The 22,569-nt window shown below is 40.4% G+C and overlaps 1 protein-coding gene and 1 pseudogene across 2 annotated transcripts in view; one reads left to right on the top strand and one right to left on the bottom strand.

Annotated features, from left to right (window-relative positions):
* The window catches only part of pde1cb (phosphodiesterase 1C, calmodulin-dependent b), a 173,183-nt gene that overhangs the window by 136,112 nt on the left and 14,502 nt on the right, over window positions 1–22,569 (bottom strand). For both annotated transcript variants that reach the window (XM_088329611.1, XM_088329612.1), the window contains exons 2-3: window positions 11,617–11,667; window positions 9,404–9,569 (exon numbers count right to left, since the gene is read on the bottom strand). In XM_088329611.1, coding sequence (XP_088185737.1) covers window positions 9,404–9,569; window positions 11,617–11,667 — 217 coding nt within the window. The remainder of the gene's footprint in view (window positions 1–9,403; window positions 9,570–11,616; window positions 11,668–22,569) is intronic.
* Window positions 13,564–13,648, top strand: LOC148373848 (U2 spliceosomal RNA; annotated as a pseudogene).

The following is a 22,569-nucleotide window of genomic DNA, read 5'->3' as shown; positions in this document are numbered from 1 at the left end:
GTGTAGCAATATAGCAATTGCCGGTACCAGTAATAGTCCCAGTTCTGTATTATTATTAATCAAAAAGGTAATTTCCCATCCAGGCATAACATCTATTTTTGCAGTCGATAGAGGGAATTAGTCCAAGGTTACACGAGCATACCCAAAAAGGATGAGAAATTTCAACAGTACAAAGGGAAATAAACTGCTCAAGATATATGCCCACCTCTAAAATGATCTAAATGAGTACAATCTTCATATGATATTACAATGGTAGTTCTTTATATGAGCACTTCTAAACACGAGAATTTCTGTACATGTTTTTTTTTAACATTACTCTTGCCTGCTTAACAAATTTAGTACACGAGCAGTGCCAGAGGCCACCAGTAGAGACTGCTTACTGCCAGCTTTAGCTTGTCCAGTTAGTGCATGCAAACTACTAATGGCAAAAAAGTGCTGTAATGGTTTATGTGCATGTTCATTTCAAGTTATAGTAAATTTAATTTTAAGTGTACAGTAAGTGTCATCAACAGTCTCTCGATCTCATACCTGTCACCCTATGCCAATTGGTCTGCTTATTATTAGGTATTTAAAAAGACCAAAATTCGTCGAGGCTGCCTTTGGTTGATCCTTCCGGTTGGCCCCCGTTAACAGACAGCTAGCCTGTCATGACAAATGGTTTATTCTCAGCCGAATATGTGTTCGCCGCTGTAGCTTCTTTCCATTGTTGCTACCCCTTTGTTAAACCATTATTGCATCCACCTGTAATGCAAGGCCGATGTAGGAGAAATGCCGCCAACCCAGCTCACTTTAATTGTCTGAATTCCCCAAGGGATCATTTTTTATTTGCTCCCCATTAACCGCAATAGGTAAGGGATCACGGTATATCATATGGGGAAAATGTGCTCGTTACACGAGCAATTCGAGCTACGGGCACGTAATTTAACAAATTAAGGTCGCAAGAAGAGGTACCACTGCATGGACACTAGAAAAAAACGCTCTTTCACTTTCCTCTATTGCTCTATATTGATCAGTGAACCTGTAAATGAACACACTCAAAAGGTGTCCACAAGCCCGTTCTCTGTTTCCCAAGGTTCACTTCAGGGTCAAAAGTTTGGCGAGCGGCACAACTGGCGCTAACTCAACCATGTAAAAGTGACAAAGATCCCAGCAGATTTAAACCTTCACCTCAATAGCTCCCTTCCTGGAATGCCCTTCACAAAAGGTAGAAGAAAAAAATAACCTAAAAAAAAGACTAAAGTCCAAATGAAACACTGCTGTGCAAACTATGACAATTGACCAGAGGTAAGATATTAAAAATCAAAAAAATATTACTAATCCATAAAATTGTTTTGGTGCCTGCTTTGTCCCTACTGTCTCTTTTTGTGTTTACTTCAAAAATTAAACTCCAGAAATAGTACAAAAATACAACAAAATAACGACAACGCTAAATGTCAAATTTAGCGCTTGAAAACAGAAACCTAATACCTGTCTATCATGTTGCCTTAAATTTAGGAATAAAATGAAATACTATAGAAATACTACAAAACTACTATGACAGTAATGCAAAAATACTGGAGTAATACTACAAAAATACTATGACAGAAATGCAAAATACTAGTGCAGCAATACTACTATAAAAATACTACTGCAAATATATTACTAAAAAAGTACTACAGAAATACTACCAAAATACTATTAAACTAAATATGAACTTGAGTGCTTAAAAGCAGGGACCCCTAATACTATTTGGCTTTAATTGTGATTATTTAAAAAAACAATTTGATGAAACTAATCAAATCAAGGACAAATGTAAAAAAATATCCTGTACAACATGTAGATATGTGCATGTAATGCAAATAAGAAAAATTGGATAGGTCTCCAGGCCCAGGCCATCAGCCACTCCAAAAGGTTTACCTACCACTGATTGAGAAAAAAAATGATTGAAGCAAAGTTTGTCAAACAACATTAGTTTTACGTGACAACAACACAACAAGTAAGTGCAGTGGTGGGCTGTGAGGGCCAGCAATGCCTATCAAAATAACTCAATCGTGTGATTATATTTTGTCCATTCATACTTAATAATTCCAAATTGTCTGTCATTACTTTCCCCAGGTTGCACAACTTCCAGAAGTGGGCTTTCACATTTAAGCATTTACCAATCACATTTCAGCCAGTAGTTGTTTGTAGGCTAAAGAGTTTACTGGAAGGCCTTCGCAAAAAAATCACAAGTCCATTTTCTCAAATATGTCTTTGAGAAAGCTGTTGGTTTAGCCAATCAGATTCCCAGTTGGTGTCTCATAGCCAGCGACCACAAACGTCAAATGTTTCACATACTATGACTGACTAGGGGGCAGTAATCCGCCGTTAAAAAGGGACATATTTTGTGTTCATTTGAAAGGTCAGACAATTCCGAAGCGAGCAGGCCTTTCACAAGCGGGGAAAAAGGTTTTGTCCGTCACTTTCAGCCAAAAGGTAAGACCTTAAGCCGAAGCTCAACCTGACCTAATCAGGATTTCATGCCGGGGGTCAGGCCGAGCGGTTCTCGACGACTTTTTAAATTTTTATTTTCGTTGCCGTAGGACCCAGAACACCTGGCGCGCAGTAAGAGCCAAGGTCTGCCCAAATCACTTCTACTCCACCCGAATCCTCAGAAATGAAATAGGAATTTCACTTTACAAGAGATAGATTTATAGAGGACACATCACTAATTCAGCTCCAGTGAAGGCATAGGTGTAAACTGCAGTGTCGGCCAACGCAATTTAGGAAAAATTAGGACGGCAACATAGCTGGTTATTGCAACACAGATGTGTTAAATCCTAAAATCGAAATGTTGCTATTTGGACCGTCATGACTCCGAGGTGATGCTGCATTCAGTCGATGCACAAGCACTTTTGGTCATTCCCGCAAGGCACGATTGCAGCCTCATTAGCCGCTTGGTGAAGCTTGCAATAAAAGCAGCGGTAGCCAAAGGAGGGGTCGGTCGGCAAAACCAGGGGCGGCCACAGAGCTTGCGGCTTTAATCAACTTGCCTTCCATGCCGTCCAATTAGCCGGCCAATAAATCATTGTGCTGATCGCAGAAACATTGTCGGCCTCTAAGGTCAAACCTGTGGGAAACTTGTGTGAAGTTACAGGTAATCCCAAATTCATAAAACATGCAAAATGTTAGGTAATAGTACATGATTTTGCATAAATCTATAGATATTTCATCAGCACATTCAAATTATTTTCTGAGAGAACACATTTTGAAGACAGCATGTCTTGTCTTTGTCATCTTGAGCTGTAATCGGAAGAAGACCAGCACAAGTCAGTCGCTATATTCAGGGTTTGTACACCCTATTCATGACCATATTCAAGCACTTTTTAAAGAATTTCAAAGCCAAATTTTACACTTTTTCCAGTACCATTAAAAATAATACAGAGTGCATCATGTATTTTGCAAATCCACAAATATAGCTGCAATTTACATATGCAACTTTTAATCTTGCTTGTGCATTTATCAAGACATGATTTTCGGATCTTTCGTAAATTGCAAATATACAAATATGTGGATATGAAAAGTGCATGTGTAGATATTATTTCAGACAAATCTTTCCTCATATAGGTAATGGGTAAAATGTTGTGTCATATGTATGTTACATTTTCAATTACAGGAAGGTCTTCCCATTATAATTTACACCAAGGAAACGCTACCCTAATTCCTACTACCCTGGATGACTGCTGAGATACGCAAACTGCTAAAGGTACGGAACCTTGCCTTTAAATCTGGTGACGAGGAGGCGCTGAGATCAGCGAGGGCTAACCTGAACCGTGCTATCAGACTAGCAAAGCGATCGCACAGTCAAAAAATCCAGGACCGTTTCCTCACCACAACCAACACCAGGGATATGTGGAAAGGCATTCAGGCCATCACCAGATACAAGCCAACCACCGCCCCAGTGCAGGACACTAGCATGGACTTTCTGAATGACCTCAACAACTTCTTTGGGAGGTTCGAGGCACAAAATGGCACCCCTGCAGCGAAAACGGTTCCAAATCAGGACGAAAGAGCGCTCCACCTGGACTCAACTGACGTGAGGAATACCCTGAGAAGGGTCAACACACGGAAGGCTCCAGGCCCGGACAACATTCCAGGGCGGGCCCTTAGGGAGTGCGCCGATCAGCTGGCTTGTGTACTAACAGACATTTTCAACACTTCGCTAGACCAAGCCACAGTACCATCATGCTTCAAGATTGCCACCATCATCCCAGTGCCAAAGAAACCCCAGATCTTATCATTCAACGATTACCAGCCCGTTGCACTGACTCCCATCATAATGAAGTGCTTTGAGAGACTGGTTAAAGAACACATCACCTCCAGTCTCCCCTCCTCACTCGACCCCTTTCAGTTCGCCTACCGGACAAACCGCTCCACCGGGGATGCCATCTCCTCTGCGCTTCACCTGAGCCTGACACACCTAGAGAAGAAGAACACCCATGTACGGATGCTGTTCCTGGACTTCAGTTCAGCATTCAACACCATCATCCCACAACACCTGGTAGACAAAATGAGACTCCTGGGTTTCAACACCCCCCTGCGGAACTGGCTGCTGGACTTCCTCACTGACAGACCCCAGTCAGTGCGGATTGGTCAGAACATCTTTGATGTCATCAACCTCAGCACGGGCTCCCCCAAAGGCTGTGTCCTGAGCCCCTTGCTGTTCACCCTGATGACACACGACTGCGTCCCTAGGTCCGCCACAAACCACATCGTGAAGTTTGCGGACGACACAACAGTGGTGGGCCTCATCAGGGACGACAACGACCTGGCCTACAGAGAGGAGGTGGAGCAGTTGGTGGGCTGGTGCAGGGACAACAGCCTGGCTCTGAATGTTGACAAAACTAAAGAGATCATTGTCGACTTCAGAAAAAAACAGCCCAAACATGCCCCACTTTTCATCAACAACAAGGCTGTGGAGGTTGTCAGCAGCATCAAGTTCCTAGGGGTGCACATCACAAACAAACTCACCTGGTCCGTGAACACTGCATCACTGGTTAAGAGGGCACAGCAGCGCCTGTACATCCTGCGGAGGATGAGGAGAGCCCGTCTGCCCCCACCCTCCCTCATCACATTCTACAGGGGCACCATAGAGAGTATCCTGACCAGCTGTATCTCTGTGTGGTGTGGAGGCTGCAGCGCTACTGACTGGGGTAGTGTGAGGAGGGTGACGAGGACAGCAGAGAAAATCATCGGGACTTCTCTTCCCTCCATTCAGGACATTGGCCAGAAGAGCTGCCTATCCCAAGCTAAGAACATTATCAGGGACCCCTCTCACCCCCATCATGGACTGTTCACTCTGCTAGCCTCTGGGAAGAGGTACTGCAGTGTGCGGTGCAGGACCACCAGGTTCCACAATAGTTTTGTCCCCCTGGTCATTAGACTGTTAAATGGTCACTCAAACACATAGTAAATCTAAACTGCTGCTAATCTGTACATCTGTGGGTTTTGTTTGACTTTTTGCACTACTGGCAGTTCTTTATAGCTAGCCACTCCTTGCACATCTGTTTCTCTGCACTATTGTACTTACAGCGTTATTGTTACAGTGTTATTGTTCTGTTTACCTGACTTGTTTACCTGACTGCACATTTTGCACATCTGGTTAGCTACTCCTCTTGCATTATTTGCGCTACTGTAAAATACTATACATAGCCATAATTATTTAGTATATCATTAGCACTCAATACTACAACTCAATACAACATTTTATTTATATCTGTACATTCAAGGAAACTGTGTGGGTCAGATGTATCGACATTTCGTTCTGTATACACGTGTACTAGAATGACAATAAAGTAGATCTGAATCTGAATCTGAATCTGAATATATCCCCCAAAATAAAATGCCCTAAATGATATGTAATCCTTGCATTAAAAAACTTTTCATAGTGCGCTATTTAAGTGTGCCATGCATTTGTTCTCTTGGGCGTGACCCGTTGGGGGATGATTCATAAGACACACAAACTAATGCTGTTAATCAAAAGGGATTAAGAAATGCTTGACATCCGAAATTCAAGCACTTTTCAATCCTTGAAAATACAACACTAGACTTCAAACATTTTCAAGGATTTCAAGCACCCATACGAACCTTGGAGCGATCAAAGCAAAACCAGTGCTAACACCAGGCTAGTTCATAAAAAGACATGCGGTGAGATGCCAGGCTAACCTGAAACAAACAACGAAAAGCAACAATTGCTACGGTGCTAAACCCGATGCGGCCAGTAATAAACCAAAGGGCAAAGCAAAATCATCGCTAACACCAGGCTAGTCGATCAAAAACGGGAAGTGAGCAGACAGGCTAATCGGGAACCAACAACGAAAGTCGGCAACGGCGAGGAACGTGAAGCCGGCCGCGGATAAACAAACTAAGGAACATGGCAAAACATGCGCAAACACCAGGCCAGCAAATCAAAAAACACGGCGAGCGGCCAGGCGAAGGAGGAACCAAAAACAAAAAGCAACAAACGCAAAGCGGCCACTAATAAACCAAGGGACACCGCAAAAAAAGGCTAGCTGTCTAAACAACACACAGTAGAAAGCCAACAAGCGCGAACAGAAAATAAACAAACCAGTCCAAACTAGAAAACCTAAAACAGGAAATGGAATAACACAGGGAACAAAGAGACTAGAGACAAAAACTAACAGGACATGAAGATAGCTTCGAAAATGGCAACAACACCAGGATGACAAAGGCAGACAAAATGAAAAATGACAATGACCCAACAAACGTGGGACGATCAAAATGTCTTTCTTCAAGGGTGCAGGATATTGGTGATTGGACACACCTGTGCCCAGTAAAGATCTTTTTGGGGCGCCCTAGTTGTAGGTTTGTCAGACCCTAACACTAACGCTTGTCAAAAAATGCTCAGAACAAAAAAAACTAGTAATTCTAAAATAAAAGGGCAAAGACGTTTTGGTACAAATTAGAGGGTGAAAACAAGAAACTATGTCAGTTAAGGTGAGAGAAAAAATGTACAAATTTAAACAAATTAAATGAAGCCAAGTTTATTGGCTATTTAATGTCAGTGTGGATACATTTTTGGGACACCCTGTATATAAATAACCAAAACTTATTTAGTGGTACAAATTAGAAAGGACAAACAACACGAAATTGCGTCAATTAAGGCAAATGCCCAAAATTTGAAATCTGAAAAATAATTGTTAAAATTGAAACAAATGGAAAATCCACACAATCAAACTGCAAAGGGAAACACCAAAGTAAGAACTCGGTAAATACATCAAATGAATACATGATTCTTGGCATTTTAACATCCAACTCAAGACAAGATATGGAAATCAGTGTTATGTTTTGAGGGTTTAGCCATCTGGGGGGGAAGCAGTGACTGCAGTGGGGGTGATCAAAATAAGGATGGTAGTACATAAGAAAGGAGGTACAATGTGACAAACAAGGCTTCATAAAACAACAAAATGTCCAAATAAAACCAAAACCGACATGATCCAAACCAGAACTGGAGATGCAAGTAAACAAGTAACAATTGAAAAAAATTGGGACGTGACAGGATAGACAACAAACTATTACCAAGCCAAGAAAACAGTGTTTAAGTACATAGGGTGAAAATTAAAGTCAGGAAGTGAGTGACCAAATAAGGTAAGGAGAAGCGAGATTTACAGGAAGACAAACCTGAGTACAGGACAGTGACAATCAAATGTTTTAATAGGATTCAATAGGAAATGGTGCAGCTATGCTACCCATGTCTTCATATCACAAAAGAGTAGGTCTAAGAACCAAGTGAGATTTTTCAAGGAGATGAAGGTTTGTGCCGCATACATTAGAAGATAATGTGATTTGACATGGCAGCAGTAACCTAAGACTTTGGAAGGGCCAGACACAAAATTAGCTCATCTTCAAGTCAAATCATCACCATGCATCTTGCAAATGTGTCTGGAAACCCTTGCAAGGTGCTACCTGTGACTATTTTGTCTCGGGATCCATCTAGGTTAATTGGAATCAGAAGGTTAAAAGAGGTTCAATATTCCAAAAGTGACAAGACATTATGTTATAGCCATTTAAAGTCCTTGGTCTCAAGGAGGAATCAATTGTGGCCACATCCCTGGAGGTCAGCGTTTATACATAGCAATTAGCAGTTGTGTCCCACATGCGTGTGTGCAGCTACAGTCAATTGCCGAAAACATTATCTTCATACCACAAATACAGTTCTTCAAATGGTAAGACATCAATTCAAATTTAGGGGGGAAAAAAGCATGTGATACCACGAAACAAAACGATGTAACCATGGTGCATTGACTTATGCAAATGAAACCCATAAAGTATAAGAATGCATCTCCTGTATTCATTATCCCCCAGTGAACGCACTCAAGGGTCACAAGACTGACCCCTGGATCGTTGCAGCATTAAATAATATACAATAGAACCTGCATAGTAAATCTCAGTTAGGTATATTTGATTCACATTCCTCCATTATTTCCACAGACAAGGTCTTGGACAAGAACACTGATAGGAGGCTTCATTGTTCTACTTAGCAGCCAGTTCTTTTCTGGCAAATTTTCTGGTGCAATATCCTGATTCAGAGACACGGCAACCCAGGGTTGGGCAACAATTTGAACTCGTAGGCCGCATTGGGTTAAAAAATGTGGTCATGGGGCCAATATATTTTTAGATATATTTTTCATTCATGAATTAATATACACGTTACATTTCTATATATTTGTTTAATTCGACTGTTATTAATGTATTTGTGTGTTTAGTATTTTGTAGTATCTCTGCAAAGTTTTGTAGTATTTTTGTCATCTTACGGTAGTTATATTTTTGTAGTATTTCTGCGGTTGTATTTTTGTAGTATTTCCATAATAGATTTTTTGTAGTATTTCTGTAGTTGTATTTTTGTAGTATTTCTATATCAGTATTTCATAAGTATTTTTGTATCATTAGTGCAATATTTATTTTCTAATACTTTTGTGTTGTTGTGTTACTGTAGTACTATTTTTGTAGTATTTCTAAAGTATTTTCTGTTATTTCAAAATAAAAGCAAAATAATTTACTAGATCCCTGTTGATAAGTACTGTACTAAATTTTATATTTAGTTTTGTAGTAATCTTGTAGAGTTTCTGTAGTAGAAACACATATTATTAGTAGAAATGTATTTACAATTATACATATTATATATTACAGTATTGTCCTTATATTTTGACAATTTTTGTCTGTTTGTAGTTTGATCACCCTTGCAGCAACCTATTACAACATGAATATGCCACTTCTTTTCGAATGTTCAGCTCACCCACAATACCAGTCAACATCAGTGGGACTGAATGTGTTGTGTTTCAAGGTGTGATAGAGGTCAAAATGACTGCGGCAAATTCAGATAGACCAGTTTTAAATCGCTAAAGTGGCCAAACAAGTATCAAACCTGACAGCCATTTTCTCTGTTGCGTCTGACTCGTCCGTCGGGGGCAGCTCATCTGCGAGAATCTCCTCAGGATTCCGAGGGTCATTCTGAGAGGGCTTCTGCTCTTTCCCTTTAATGCCCATCCCTGCCGTGATGGCGTTCCATAAAGCACTTTGGGATTTGGATCCTGCAATTGGAATAAGATAAAGGCCATATGTGTATGAAGCTGTGCACAAGGACTTTTTTTTACTGTTGATGAGTAACTGCTGATGCTCAGTCACTTGAGGGGACTGGAGTAACATTCTAATACTGCCATCATGTGGGTGTGTTTTGTAACAGCCCATGCAGACGCTGAATTACATCAAATTCCTTCATTCCTGCCATTTTGATTGTGTGTTGGTTTGGTTTGTGGTTAGTAATTTAATCACATATACACTGATTTGGAGTCATTTAAAAAAATATATTGACCATTCGTCCCACTGTTTCACAACCTTGATCCATCAGAGGGACCGATTCTAAAAATTAGATTATGTTATCACATTTCGAACATTCACTTTAAAAGTGACTAATTCACCATGAAAAACAGGCCTCTGTATTGAAAACCAAGCTGCTATACAGCATTCCCTCAATTTTTGCAGTTAATCACCTGATTTAAGAGAATTTCCGTGTAATACAAACCATCTCTCTCTCTACTATACACACCACACACACACATATATATATGTAATATATAAACATATGTACTACAAATATATACATGCGCACAAATAATATGGCGGACCACATTTAGTATACTTGTGTGCACGCGTGGGTTGCCCTCTTCTGACATATTGTTACTGGAAAACCACTGTGAGAGTTGCTTTTTTGAGGCTATTGATAATGAGAATTGTGGTACACGCAAACTCAGGCATACTTGCCCCCCCCAAAAAAATCCCAATTTGTATTGGCTCTATGACAAAAATGCCACAGTGTTATCCAGCCATTTCTCTGACACAAACACAACTTGTAAATACACAAAATGCAGTGAAGAACTACACATTGAGCAAGAAAAAGCAAACACGGTACTTTGTTGATTTTGGGTGAGTGACATGAAAGAAATCATCCTTTATTTAATGTTAAACTAAAATACAGAAACAATGTCCGTTTGAATAGTGAAGTCGCCCTTGCTTGCCTCGCCAATCAGAATGCCGGCAAACTGCATGTATTCGCGGTCATTTATCCGTCGCTTGTCATGGTAACGATATGTTCGGATTGCTCCAAAAATCCAAACTCCGACCAGAGTTGAAATATTTCTTGCGTGTAAACATAGTCAACTATAGCGCAGGCGTATGTGAAACTCCGCAAGTAGGAATGCTACTTACCAACTGCAAATCGGCGTCCAAGAAACAAAGCATTCCTCCAATACCTTCTAATGCACTGGGTATTGTAAATTGACGCCTAAGTACATATTTCTACTTAAACCGATTATTAAAACAAAATCAGATGTACCGAATACAGAAAAGTCTAAATGTGAAACGGTGGTGGAGTGGTGTATAGGCAGAAAGCTGTATAAAAGACAACAGGTTGAATCCCACGTTAGTATAACGGTAACCTTTACTATTGGTCTGCATTTATATAGCGCTTCTCAAGTCAATGAAGACCTACCAAAGTGCTTTACAATGTGCTTCACACTTACCCTTTTACACAAACTAACTAACCGATAGCAGCGTCAGCCATGCAAGCTAGCTATCTGCTCAACGGGGCATCAGGGATTCAGTGTCTTTCCCAGGGACACTTCGACATATAACTTGGAGGAACCAGGAATCGAACCTGCGACCTCTGAATCCCAAGACGAGCATGTTACCTCCTGAGCTACTGCCCTATTACTCTCTAATTAAAGTATTTAATTGATCTGTTTTTGTGCTCTACGAGGCTAACAAACATTAGCAAATGATTTTTACAATGAATTCATATTTTCAAAAAGCTAAAGTGATGACAGTCAATACCCCATGTGCTTAATGAATAAGTCAACCAAGAATATTTATTATTACACTCAGTAAGAAACTATATGTTATTAAGTATGAAACATTCCAATGATTACTTTTTTTTTAAACTTCCAATGAAATGTGAACATTAAAATACGTAATACGGCAGGTTGGACTAAATGATTTTCATAAATATGCATTGTGAAATTATATATTTGGGCACAATGAAATAAGTAAGGCAACTCTGTGTTTTTCAATTCATAAACTTACCTGAAAAACTGGCCTGCGGTCGGCTTGAGCTTTCACCATCTTCGTTTGCCACTACAAAGAACAGAAACAAACAATATGTAGCCTTCTGAGAAAACTCAGCTGGGAGCACATATTATAGTCAGTAAATTGACAAAGTTGTGCAATATTGCTGCAACCACAATATACTGCATTTACTGGGGTTTTAGAGCTCTTGCAGCGACAGTTTATTGAAGAAAACAAATTAGGTACAGTCTAATGTTCTTTTCTACCTTTTCCTTAAAATCTCTATTCAAGGCCAGAACAGTTCAAAGAAGAATCTTATGTTACCATGGTGATGCGGCTCACTGGGGAAAAGAGTCAGCATTTACAAAGACAAAGCATACCTGAAGAATCCGTTATCTCTAACCAATCTGAGTTTGGTTTAAAAAAGTACTACAGTATTGCATTTAGTTGGTAAAGGGCTGTATACAGTGCGTGTTTTGGGGCCTTAATTCTAGTAGGTATTTAGCATGAGAAAAGTTTAAAAAAACTGTGAAATACCACATGTTCTGGAAAACAAGTTCATCATTTTTAAGACATCCATCTGCAGTGTAAAGGCTACTTTGTGAGCTTGCAGAGTGCCGAAACAGTAGTGGAAATAAGTTAAATTCTCGTTTTGCTCAATTATAAATGCAGCTACCTGGCAGATACAATTGTTAAATAGCCTAAATTATGGAATTATACCTTATTTGCATCAGTTTTTCAAGACATTATATTAACATTTTTATTTCGTTTTATAGAATGATTACCTGTTGACTTAGAAGTCCTGCATGGAAAAACAGAAAAATATAATTTATAACACAGACACACATTTATTGGTGAAAATGTACAACTAATCCCGATATGTTTCCGTTCAGTGAGACCAGGTTGTGGTGAGAAAAAGATTGTCATTTAGATTTTGATGACAAAACAAATGTCGATGAAATAACATCTACCTACTTGCTGCAACAAAGTAGAATCTAAACTAGTCAAACTGATTTGTAGTAGTTTGCAAGTAACGTCCGACTTACAACCTGCTTGACTTGCATCCACGGACAGCAGTTTCTCATTTTTTTGGCAGCCAGTCAGCACAGTAATTTACCGCTACTCACTACTGTAACCAGATCTCGGCAGCAGATGCCCTTGTAATGGATTTACGACCAGAATCAACTCCGGTGGTAAATCCAATTGACCTGTATTTTGCAAATATGATCTAGTAAAATACCATCACTGACTACTGTATGCAATAAATGCTTTGTTTGAAGTGTTGTATGTTCAATATTTTTAATCAACCAGTAAAATTAGCATGGAACTAACAGATCCGTTAAAGTGAAAAAAAGTACATAGAGTGCTAGATTGCCCCTGGCTCTCATAAACTTATGTTGCGTTTAAACCGGATGCGGTTTATTTCACTATATCCAACTACAATGCAGGAATATTTTACTTCTCACAGACAACCGATGTTACCATTAGCTCATCAGTGGTTGAACTTTAACAATTGAGGTTGGAACATTGTGGGAAATGAATACTGGTTTAATATTGCCTTCTGCAGTTAAAAAAAACAAGTGAAAGAGGGGGCAACATCGTCCCCTTTAGGACACACAGAGCTCAGTCAAACAGGTGGTAGACTATATTGATTACTAAAGGCATGATCTTGGGCCCAGAACTCGAACAGGGCCCAAAATTTGGGCATTATGGGCATACAATGTCAATCGTTAAGTCAGGCCGGGCCTCTCTCTCGCACAGTATGCTCGCAATTCAGCCCACTTACTTTTACTGAAGTCATCATACCAATGATTAAATTTTTACTTCTACTTGAGTAATATTATTCAGAAGTAACAGCACTTTCACTTTAGTAACACACTTCAGCGTTACACGTACTTCAGACGGAGCACGCACTTCGGCACAGAAGCGAGTGCAGCTTCTGGTTTACTCCAATCAATCTGGATTTTTTTGCAATCCGGAGATGGAATAAGAGCTTCCTCTGTCCACTCCACGCATCGGCCCGGTATTGCAGTACTTCCGGGAACGGTGCATTCGCAATGATCGCAGCAATGCTTTAGGGCTAGGACCTTAGCTTGGCCTTTTGGCTGAGAGTAAGAGTCCCGGCTCCTAGGCTTGTAGCGTATTATGAACTGACCGATAACGGATAATGGATAATGAATAACGAAGATAGAACAATAACCCTTAAAAACCCCAAAACCCCAATCTGGATTTTTAAAGGCCCAATCTCACCTCTACTATCTTACTCTAAAATATTGTATGTGTACTGAAATCTCACTATATAATTAAAAAAAAAACATTGACATTTGATAAAACATGCCACCAACGTTTACATTTTTGTAGTTCCAGCCCTTTCACGTTGCTTTTCTTTCTTATTCTAAACATTGCTATTGGCATTAACTGGCTGTTCCATTCCATAACGAGAAAGGCAAAAACAGATTTTCTGACACCAGATGGACTTTTCAAGCCAGGTCATAAACAGGTCAGTTTTTGTACCATTCTTAGACACAAGCGTATATTTGTTACATACAGGCATAGGAGCATAAGATGCCCCCCAAAAATTGTGCGTGTACCCGACTTAAGTTGTTATATTTATACCTGACATCATAAATGAAATAAAAGGGCATTCATCATAAAAAGAAGAAAAACACTTTGACCCCGACTTGCTAGCAGTCAAGTTGAGGTAGGTGAACATGACAATGTTATAATCACGAGACACTGCGGTGCTAACAAGCTCAGTTTAGGCCAAAGCGCCGCAGTTGGGAGTCCAAATATCAAGGGCTAGACTCAACGTTTAATAGAGCACTGGACCTAAGGCTCAATAAGGGAGCAAGGCTTCCCAGTCACGCTTCAGAGGTGGTGATTGGCAAACTGCGAGCACCAAGAGCCTTGGTCTAGCAAAGCCATTGATTGTGATTTTTCTGGGTTGTCATGGAAACTACCCATGTTTGCCAAGAGTGCAGCAAGAAATATAGGCCACATGTGACAGGAGCAGATTTTCAGATCTACTGCCATGTAAATAGAAAGTCAATTTTGTGGGACCATAAAACGTCTTGGTTACGTTTATGGCTTTTAAGTGGGACACCTGTTGCCTCATTTTGTGAGTTTTGTTCAACATCACAAAGTGTTGTAGTACTTTCTGATCAGAATGAATATACCGACTGCAGACTAAGGTGAAACGGAATGCTTAATGGTGAAGTACCTGCCACAAATTTCTGATATTTACAGATTTAATGCCAGCCTGGGACTACTTTTCCATGCCTGCATGGGTTTTCTTCATGCAGTAAAACACCAATTCTTCTTAAAATCTAACAACTTCTTGAGCTGAGATCAAGAACAGGGTTAACCGTGAGCGGATTCCTCCTTTACAACATTTTCCATAAGCTGTGCCAAGTATGTTTTAATTACTTCATTAAAATACCACCCTAGTATAGATTTCGGCTTTTGATTGGACAGGAGTTTACCATCAACCTTATCCGGGGTTACAAAAGGCCCGAAAATGTGTTGGAGGAAGTCCTACACAATACCAAAGGATGATGGCCACCACCTAGTTCAGGAAAAACAGCCACGCCAGCTCTGAACCACCTTATGGCTACAGCTCCGGTCAGCTTAGTCAACAACAGGTGTGAAAATCACTCCTTACCAACTGAGGAACATGAGTAAGTTTTATTTAAGCATGGCTGTTTAAACTCCTATCAGCAGACTCGGGTCCACATAATCAGCAGACCTTTAGATACTAAGTGATCCAGGTTGAATTGTTGCATACATTCACCATCGTAAAGGACATGCCACTATGTTCCAATCACTTGACTGCTTTGTTTGTTGTTTGGAAAACTGGAGTTGAACAGTTTTCCAGCCTTCTCAACCATACTTTAAAGTCATTCTTGCAAAATCCCCCGGACGATGATTGTTATGGGAACGTTACACGTTCAAACCTGCTGCCCTTGTTAAACTTGGGAAAAATCAAGGTGGAATTACACAAGCCATGCCCATTTCAGTCAGGAACTTTTGGATAACCAGGGAATTGTGAGCAGGCATTGTAATCAGTCCTGCTCTTAGGTTGTCATTTTTAAACCAAATGAACAAAACATGATCTTTGTGTCTATGTACAAAATGAAGGAACAACCCCAGTTTCAAAATACTTTCAAACAGTAGTCCTTATTGCACGGACAACTTGACTTGGAACGGTTCCAAGCAATTCATCACAATAGTCATACAGATGTAGAGCCACACGGGGCAAAACTAGGAAACAGAAACACGCCCCTTTTAAAGAGATTCCATAATGAGCCGAATAATTATTTACTGTAAATTTTCTCCCATGTTTTTCTGCAACCACATAAGTTCATGCAAACTTGGGTTGTCGGAAAATAGCCCGACTCCTAGGTTACGTCAGCTGCAGTTTGAAAGCTCATTTGTTTCCATGGAGGACTCACAGCGTAGCAGCAAGCATCAACTTCAGCCGAATGGTCTAAACGTGCTGGCTAGAATGTGATATGCACACAAAGTCTTACCTATGGTGATGTTGAATCCGTCAATGCTGAAAGTGGCACTGCGTCCCTTTCGGAAGCGGTGCTTTTTGGAGTTTGCCTCCATATCCTTATTCTGCACAGAGTCTTTATTGTCCCCTTTTAAGTTAAATTTCTCCTTCCAGTTATTTGGCCAAAGGGAAAAAAGAACATCCGACTCCACTTGGTGTTCGGTGCACACAAAAAACTCTCACACTGGCCACCTTTTCATGCACAGACCTTCCTCACCAGAAAAATCCCTCACCCCACCCTGAGTTTATTTTCTCGCTAGCTCTCGCTCGATGTTTTCTCACTCCACAACAAGCAGATTGAAACTTACTGTTTTTATCTTCCTTTTTTTCTTTTGCTCACTCACTTAGTCCCTTTAGAGCAAGGGTGTCAACTCATCTCAGTCTCACAGGGGCCGAACAAGTAGGTTTAAGGGAAATAGAGAGGGAGAGGGTGAAAAAGAGAACAAGTGAGGGAGAGATAAAAAGATAAAAAGACAAGGGAAATGGATAAAAAGGGGGAAAAGGTGAGAAAGAATAAATAATGTGCTTGGCTTGGCCGACATCAAGTGGACATATTTAAGACTGCAGCTCATTTTGTTTTGTGCTTCTCTCAGTGTCATACGGGCAAGATTAAAACCTTTAGCAGCCTGATCCGGCCCGCGGGCCACCTGTTTGACACATGTGCTTTAGAAGGATGTTAGGTGTGTCCTACTAGTCAGGATTTTCAGCCCTGTAGGCTCTTCGTTGGCATAACAAGCTCCTCTTCTGACCTATTCTTGTTTTGCTTGCTGAAAATCGTTTTTTGAAAAAGAGGCTGACAGGTCCAAAATAACATGTAATGCCAGACCGAATAAAAGTGAATCCCAAATTCCTTTGTCTTTTCAAGCTTAGTGTTTCTGATCTATGATCATTTCTCATAGCACCATTGCTCCTTATTGTATTTATCTATTTTTTATATGTGTGTGGTGGGGGTCAATGCATTGTTGTGCATCTGTGCTCCTCAATATATATTTTCCAAAAACCTTGGCCACTACCCCATATTTTCAACTTCAAGGTGACACAATTTATCAGGAAAGTGAAAGAGGTAGAAAGCAGAGGTAGTAGTGTGATACTCCAATACTCCATCAACAAAGGGGTGCAGAGCTGTCGCCCAGGGCCTGACGGGCTACAACCCCCTACCAGGCCCCCACCAACCAACCTCTGGGGCTCCAGCAGCACAAGCCCCTCCCAAGCCCTCACCAACCAACTCCCGGGGTCTCAGCAGCACCAAGGCAAGCCATTCCCACTTACAGCAAGAGCATACGCCGGAAAACAGGCCCCGGAGCCCAGGGTAGACCCCGGCTGACCCATACAGTCCGTTTGACGGCACCCAGCCCAATCAAGTCCCAACCCATATTCAGAATTTCGTGCATTTTGTAAAGACTTTGCGAGTTGGCGATACAATACAGTATTTCAGTGGTCCCCAACCTTTTCTTTTTTACGGACCAGTTTAATGTCTGACAATATTCTTGTGGGACAGTCCAAAAAAAAAAAACAACAGTTTGGTACAGTGACTAAAAAAAGTGTTATATTATACAACCTAGTGCCTTTTCACATGTCTTCTGTATCCCTAGTTGTTTAGTGGAGTGTTTCTCGACCGGTGTGTCGAGACCCAATACTGGGTCGCGGACCCGTTTTAAGTGGGTCACGAGCTCTTTCCTTAGCAAAATAATACTCGGAAAAAAACGGAGGGTCAATTACGCTCCTTAACAGTAGATGGTGATAATGCCCTGCTCAATCTAATCCTCCTGCTCAGTCAATAGGCACATTTGAGAAGGACAAGTTCTCATTTTACAGTGATATTGTTAGTTTTATTTCATGCTCTACCCATAATAAAGAGTTCCGAAAAAATAGTGGTAAGAATAAGGTCAAATGGAAAAAAGTAACAACAACGATCGAGTCGAAGATGGAAACAACTGTGAAACACAAAAATGGTGTAGGAGTTTAGCCATTGAAGCGTGTTTTTTCTTGATTTGGATCACAACGTGTCATTTGGGTGGAAGAGTGGGTCCTGAAGTCAGACCAGTTAAAAACCAGTGATCTAGTGGATAGGAGCTGGCACGCTCCCCGCCAATGCATCCAATGTTATCTAATTGTGATCAGTGATATATCCAGACTGATCAATCAATGCACAAATCTGGTTCTTTCTATATATTGTGCTACCCTTGGCCTTAATAGTTTTAGCTTCTTATAGTCCAGTGCACTTTATGTATTAAAAAAAAATTCCCCTCAAAATTTCTGGGGGGCGCGCCTTATAATGCAGGAAAATACGTTACATAAAATGTCTGTGCGCACACACACACTCACATATCAAAGGATATATCGCTGTCCTTATTAACACCAGCTGACATTTAGCTGTACAGCTTCCCCAACCCTCCTTTCATTTACTGGCCTAATCCATGAGGTGTTTGCACCTTCCGTTTCGGATGAGATTTTAATAACAGAAGGTCTACGTCAAATAACGACCACTTATTGTCACGTAATTTGCTTTTCAGGGATTATCATTTCATTCTTTTACAAGCCTAGATCCACTTATAATCTAGAATTAAGGATTTCTATCATTGTCTGTCGTTGGTCTATATATTGAATGCAAGTAGTTGTAATTCAATGATATCATTTAGCAATACATGTCACTATTTAAATTATTAAATGCTTATTGTGGATGATATGTTACTAGACATTAAAATAAAAATGGAAACTGTTAGAGGCTGTTATATACAAATAATGTAATTCATACCCGTCAACCTCAGCCAGTTGCTCCTTTTATTAATGATTGCACTTCCCCTTATTAAGCGAAAGTATGGCTAACACAAGGCAAGGCAAGTTTATTTGTATAGCACAATTCATACACAAGGCAATTCAAAGTGCTTTACAGAAATGGCAAAGAGACAGGTTGAAAACACACAATTACAGTTAAAACATAGAAGACATTGAAAATTTGAAATGTGGTTTTTAAAATGCATTAAAACCACAGATAAAACATAATAAAATCTATGAATTAAAATAAAGTAAAATTGAAGAATGCAGATAGAACCCTTTCAGTTGTATGCACAGTTGAACAGAGCTGTTTTCAGCCTGGACTTAAACACTGTCAGAGTAGACGCCTGTCTGACGTCATCAGGAAGACTATTCCAGAGTTTAGCTGCATGGAACTGAAACGCAACTTCACCCAGTTTAGTCCTGGCTCTGGGCACCAGCAGAAGGCCTGTCCCTGAGGTTCTCAGGGTCCGAGATGGTTCATATGGGACCAACATGTCACAGATGTACTTTGGTGCTAGACAATGAAGAGACTTATACACCAGCAGAGCTTTTTTAAAGTCTATTCTCTGAGCGACAGGAAGCCATGCAGAGACCTGACCACAGGACGAACACAATGTGGCACCTAGTTCTTCACAGCAAAACAGTCTATGTAAAATAAAAACAAAGATAATTTGTGTTAACACGTTTATTTTATTTGCCAAATAAACAAAACAAACAATTATTTCGGCATCTTTTTTTCCCCAACTTGCAGTAAATTAATGCTGCTTATTATACATAGCATTAGATCTAAAATAAAAATGGTCTGCATTTACATACCGCTTTTCAAGTCAATTAAGACCCCCTAAAGCGCTTTACAATGTGCTTCACACTTACCCATTCACACACACACACACACACACACACACACACAAACACACACACACACACAAATAGCGGCCATGCAGCCATGCAAGGCGCCGACCTGCGTATTGGGGACATTAGGGATTCAGTGTCTTGCCCAAGAACACTTCGACATATAACACGGAGGAATCGAACCTGCGAACTCTTGATTCCAAGACGAGCGCTCTACCTCTTGAGCTAATTGGTGTACAAAAAAAATGCAGATGGCGTAAACAATTTGAATTGATCGAAAAACAGAAAATATGAGGATAAAATTGACATGATAGTTTAACTGTACATGTGGCGGAATAATGGACTGTCATTTACGGAAACCAAAATTATGGAAAAACAATACTGTAGCTTTTTTAAAGTTTATCGTAAGGCAAACATTTCATCAGATTAGTTAATTCACGTGGTGAGGGTAGCCATTGTTCGGGTTCAAAACAAGGAGTTATGTTTTGTATGGTTTTACATAGGGAGACTTGTACAGGCTACGTCATCTCGTTCATAAGAAATATGGCTTCTATAAAAAAATGTGACTGTCAAGCAACAGCACACCAGAAGTGCAAGTAAAAGAATTACCTATTACAAAATTTAGTTTGAAAAAAAACTTAAAACCTAAATTTTGAAGCGATGTAGTCATAGACCCTTTGATTAGTTTATAACCATTGTGACATGGCCGATTGTCCGGGCATAGCCTAGTGGCAAAAGAGTACATGGGTTGGTTAGAAAACAGTGGAAAATAATTTTGTCCTAGCTGCTATGTGTCGCCATGTTGTTTGTGTGCCAGAATCAGATTAAAAACGCAAGTTATCGTGAATTTCAATTTTACAGGATCCTTGTGGACAGTCCTTATAAGAGAAATTGAAGAAAGTTGTGCATTTAAAAATGCTCGGGTTTGCACAGCAAACTTTATATCAGATAAAAGAAACGTTGTCATGATTGTTGCTATCGAGTCCATATTACTTACGTATTATATAGGCCGAGTATCTTGTTATTTTCTTAGCTTAAGCTAACTTTTAGCATGTAGCTGTGCCAACGCTAGCCTTGTGAACACTGCGTGGGTCAAAAATAAAACAGGCGTGTAGTGCAAACAATTGTTGGGCATACTATCCAAGCAATTTATTAGATATAGTTCATTATTCATGTATTTATTGTTTTTTAATTGATTTTATTGGATGTTTTATGTATGCCTGTTGATGGTTTGCGATCCGTGCTTGTTATGTTTGAGGCTGAGACTTACAGTTAGCTAAAGCTCATAAAATTACTAAGTATTTTGCTTACCATATTTTTATGACCATAGGGCGCAGTCTCCGTAGCTGGTTCTATTTCTGTATTTAACACATATTGCGCACCTGACTAACAACAACACAGACAAGCATACAAGTGTCCGTATTTAAGAATTACGGGAGCATAACTGGCTTTGGTTGTAGTTTTTTTTTGGTATTGATAAAAAAGTATTAACATTATTTAACCATCAAGACGTCAACGAATGGTAAAAATACACGGATAATTTTTTTTAAAGAGCTAGAGCAAAACTGAGTTTGCTACTCACATTTTTTACTGGTAATCCATATAAAAAACCATCGGACAGAACCAAACAGCTGAACTAAATTTCCATCAAACGGTTCAGTTTCTTTACGGTCAGAGTAATTTTTCGTGCCGTGCGTCTCCTCGGAAATGTTGCCTGCTCTTGCAAAAGCCTGAGCCACAGTCCCAGAAGCCACATCAATAATCTTTAATTCTTCCGCGGATGCTCAGTTTCCATTTTCCTTTGCATATCTGATGAGTGTCAATTTAAATATTGCTTAGTAGCGTGTCTCATTGCCATTTTCAGTGTTGTTAAAACAACATTTTTTGCTTAATGCACATGCCCGTTGTTTTATATACACGACCACACGTCTCCCTTAAGGGGCTGGTCACACAGCCGTTTGCGGCTGAATCACGGCTAAAATTTTGCGTTTTTTTTTTGCCCGTGGTTGCCCGCGATGGAAAATGCGCAAAATTTGCCAACCCGCTGTTCATCGGTGGTATGCCCGCAAAACAGACGCCGGCGACTATTCCGCTTCCATCATCATTTCAAGCTATAGCATCATTTTTATTTTATTATTTTGAAAAGAAATGTCAAGAAATAAAAATGGATTAAGACGAGGTCACTACGCTGACGGGGATCCATGTTCACCCCCTTGACGTCTCGAGCACAACTGACGTGTGCTCGGCAAATCGCGCTGTATATACGCGGAGAAAGGCGTTTGACTGTCACACGCGTAACACGCTGATTTCACGTAATAACACCGCGATACAGGCGCAGAACATGCTATTACCATGCTCCACCCACGATTACCCGCTGAAATTTCCCGTCCTACCCATGTGTAACCACGCCCTGGCCGCGGCCAGAGCACGTCGTTCCGCGTCATTACCTCGTGTTGACCACGTGTGCGGCACGCAGTTTAACACGTGGTCAAACTTTTGAGCAGCTCAAAAGTTTTGCGCGCGGCCAACCACGTGTGAATTTCCGACCGCGAGTAAAGCACTGCTGTATCTCGTCTATATGGCGGTCTCAAAACGTCCAACAGCGCCCAACAGCATCCGCTTCACGGCCAGAAATTTCTGGCCGTGGTTCAACCTTGATACGTTCGTGAAAGGCTGTGTACCCGCGCACTGAAATATTGAGCAGCGCAAAACTTTTTCGCGCTGCCACCCGCGCGCGAATTTCCGACCGCGTGTTAAGCACTGCTGTATCTCGTCTGCATTGCGAT

Source organism: Urocampus carinirostris, chromosome 1 (assembly GCF_059441175.1).
Source record: "Urocampus carinirostris isolate Australia breed hairy pipefish chromosome 1, RoL_Ucar_1.0, whole genome shotgun sequence".
Classification (NCBI taxonomy): domain Eukaryota; kingdom Metazoa; phylum Chordata; class Actinopteri; order Syngnathiformes; family Syngnathidae; genus Urocampus; species Urocampus carinirostris.
The sequence above is the reverse complement of the archived record's forward strand: the minus strand, read 5'-3'. Positions and strand labels throughout refer to the sequence as shown.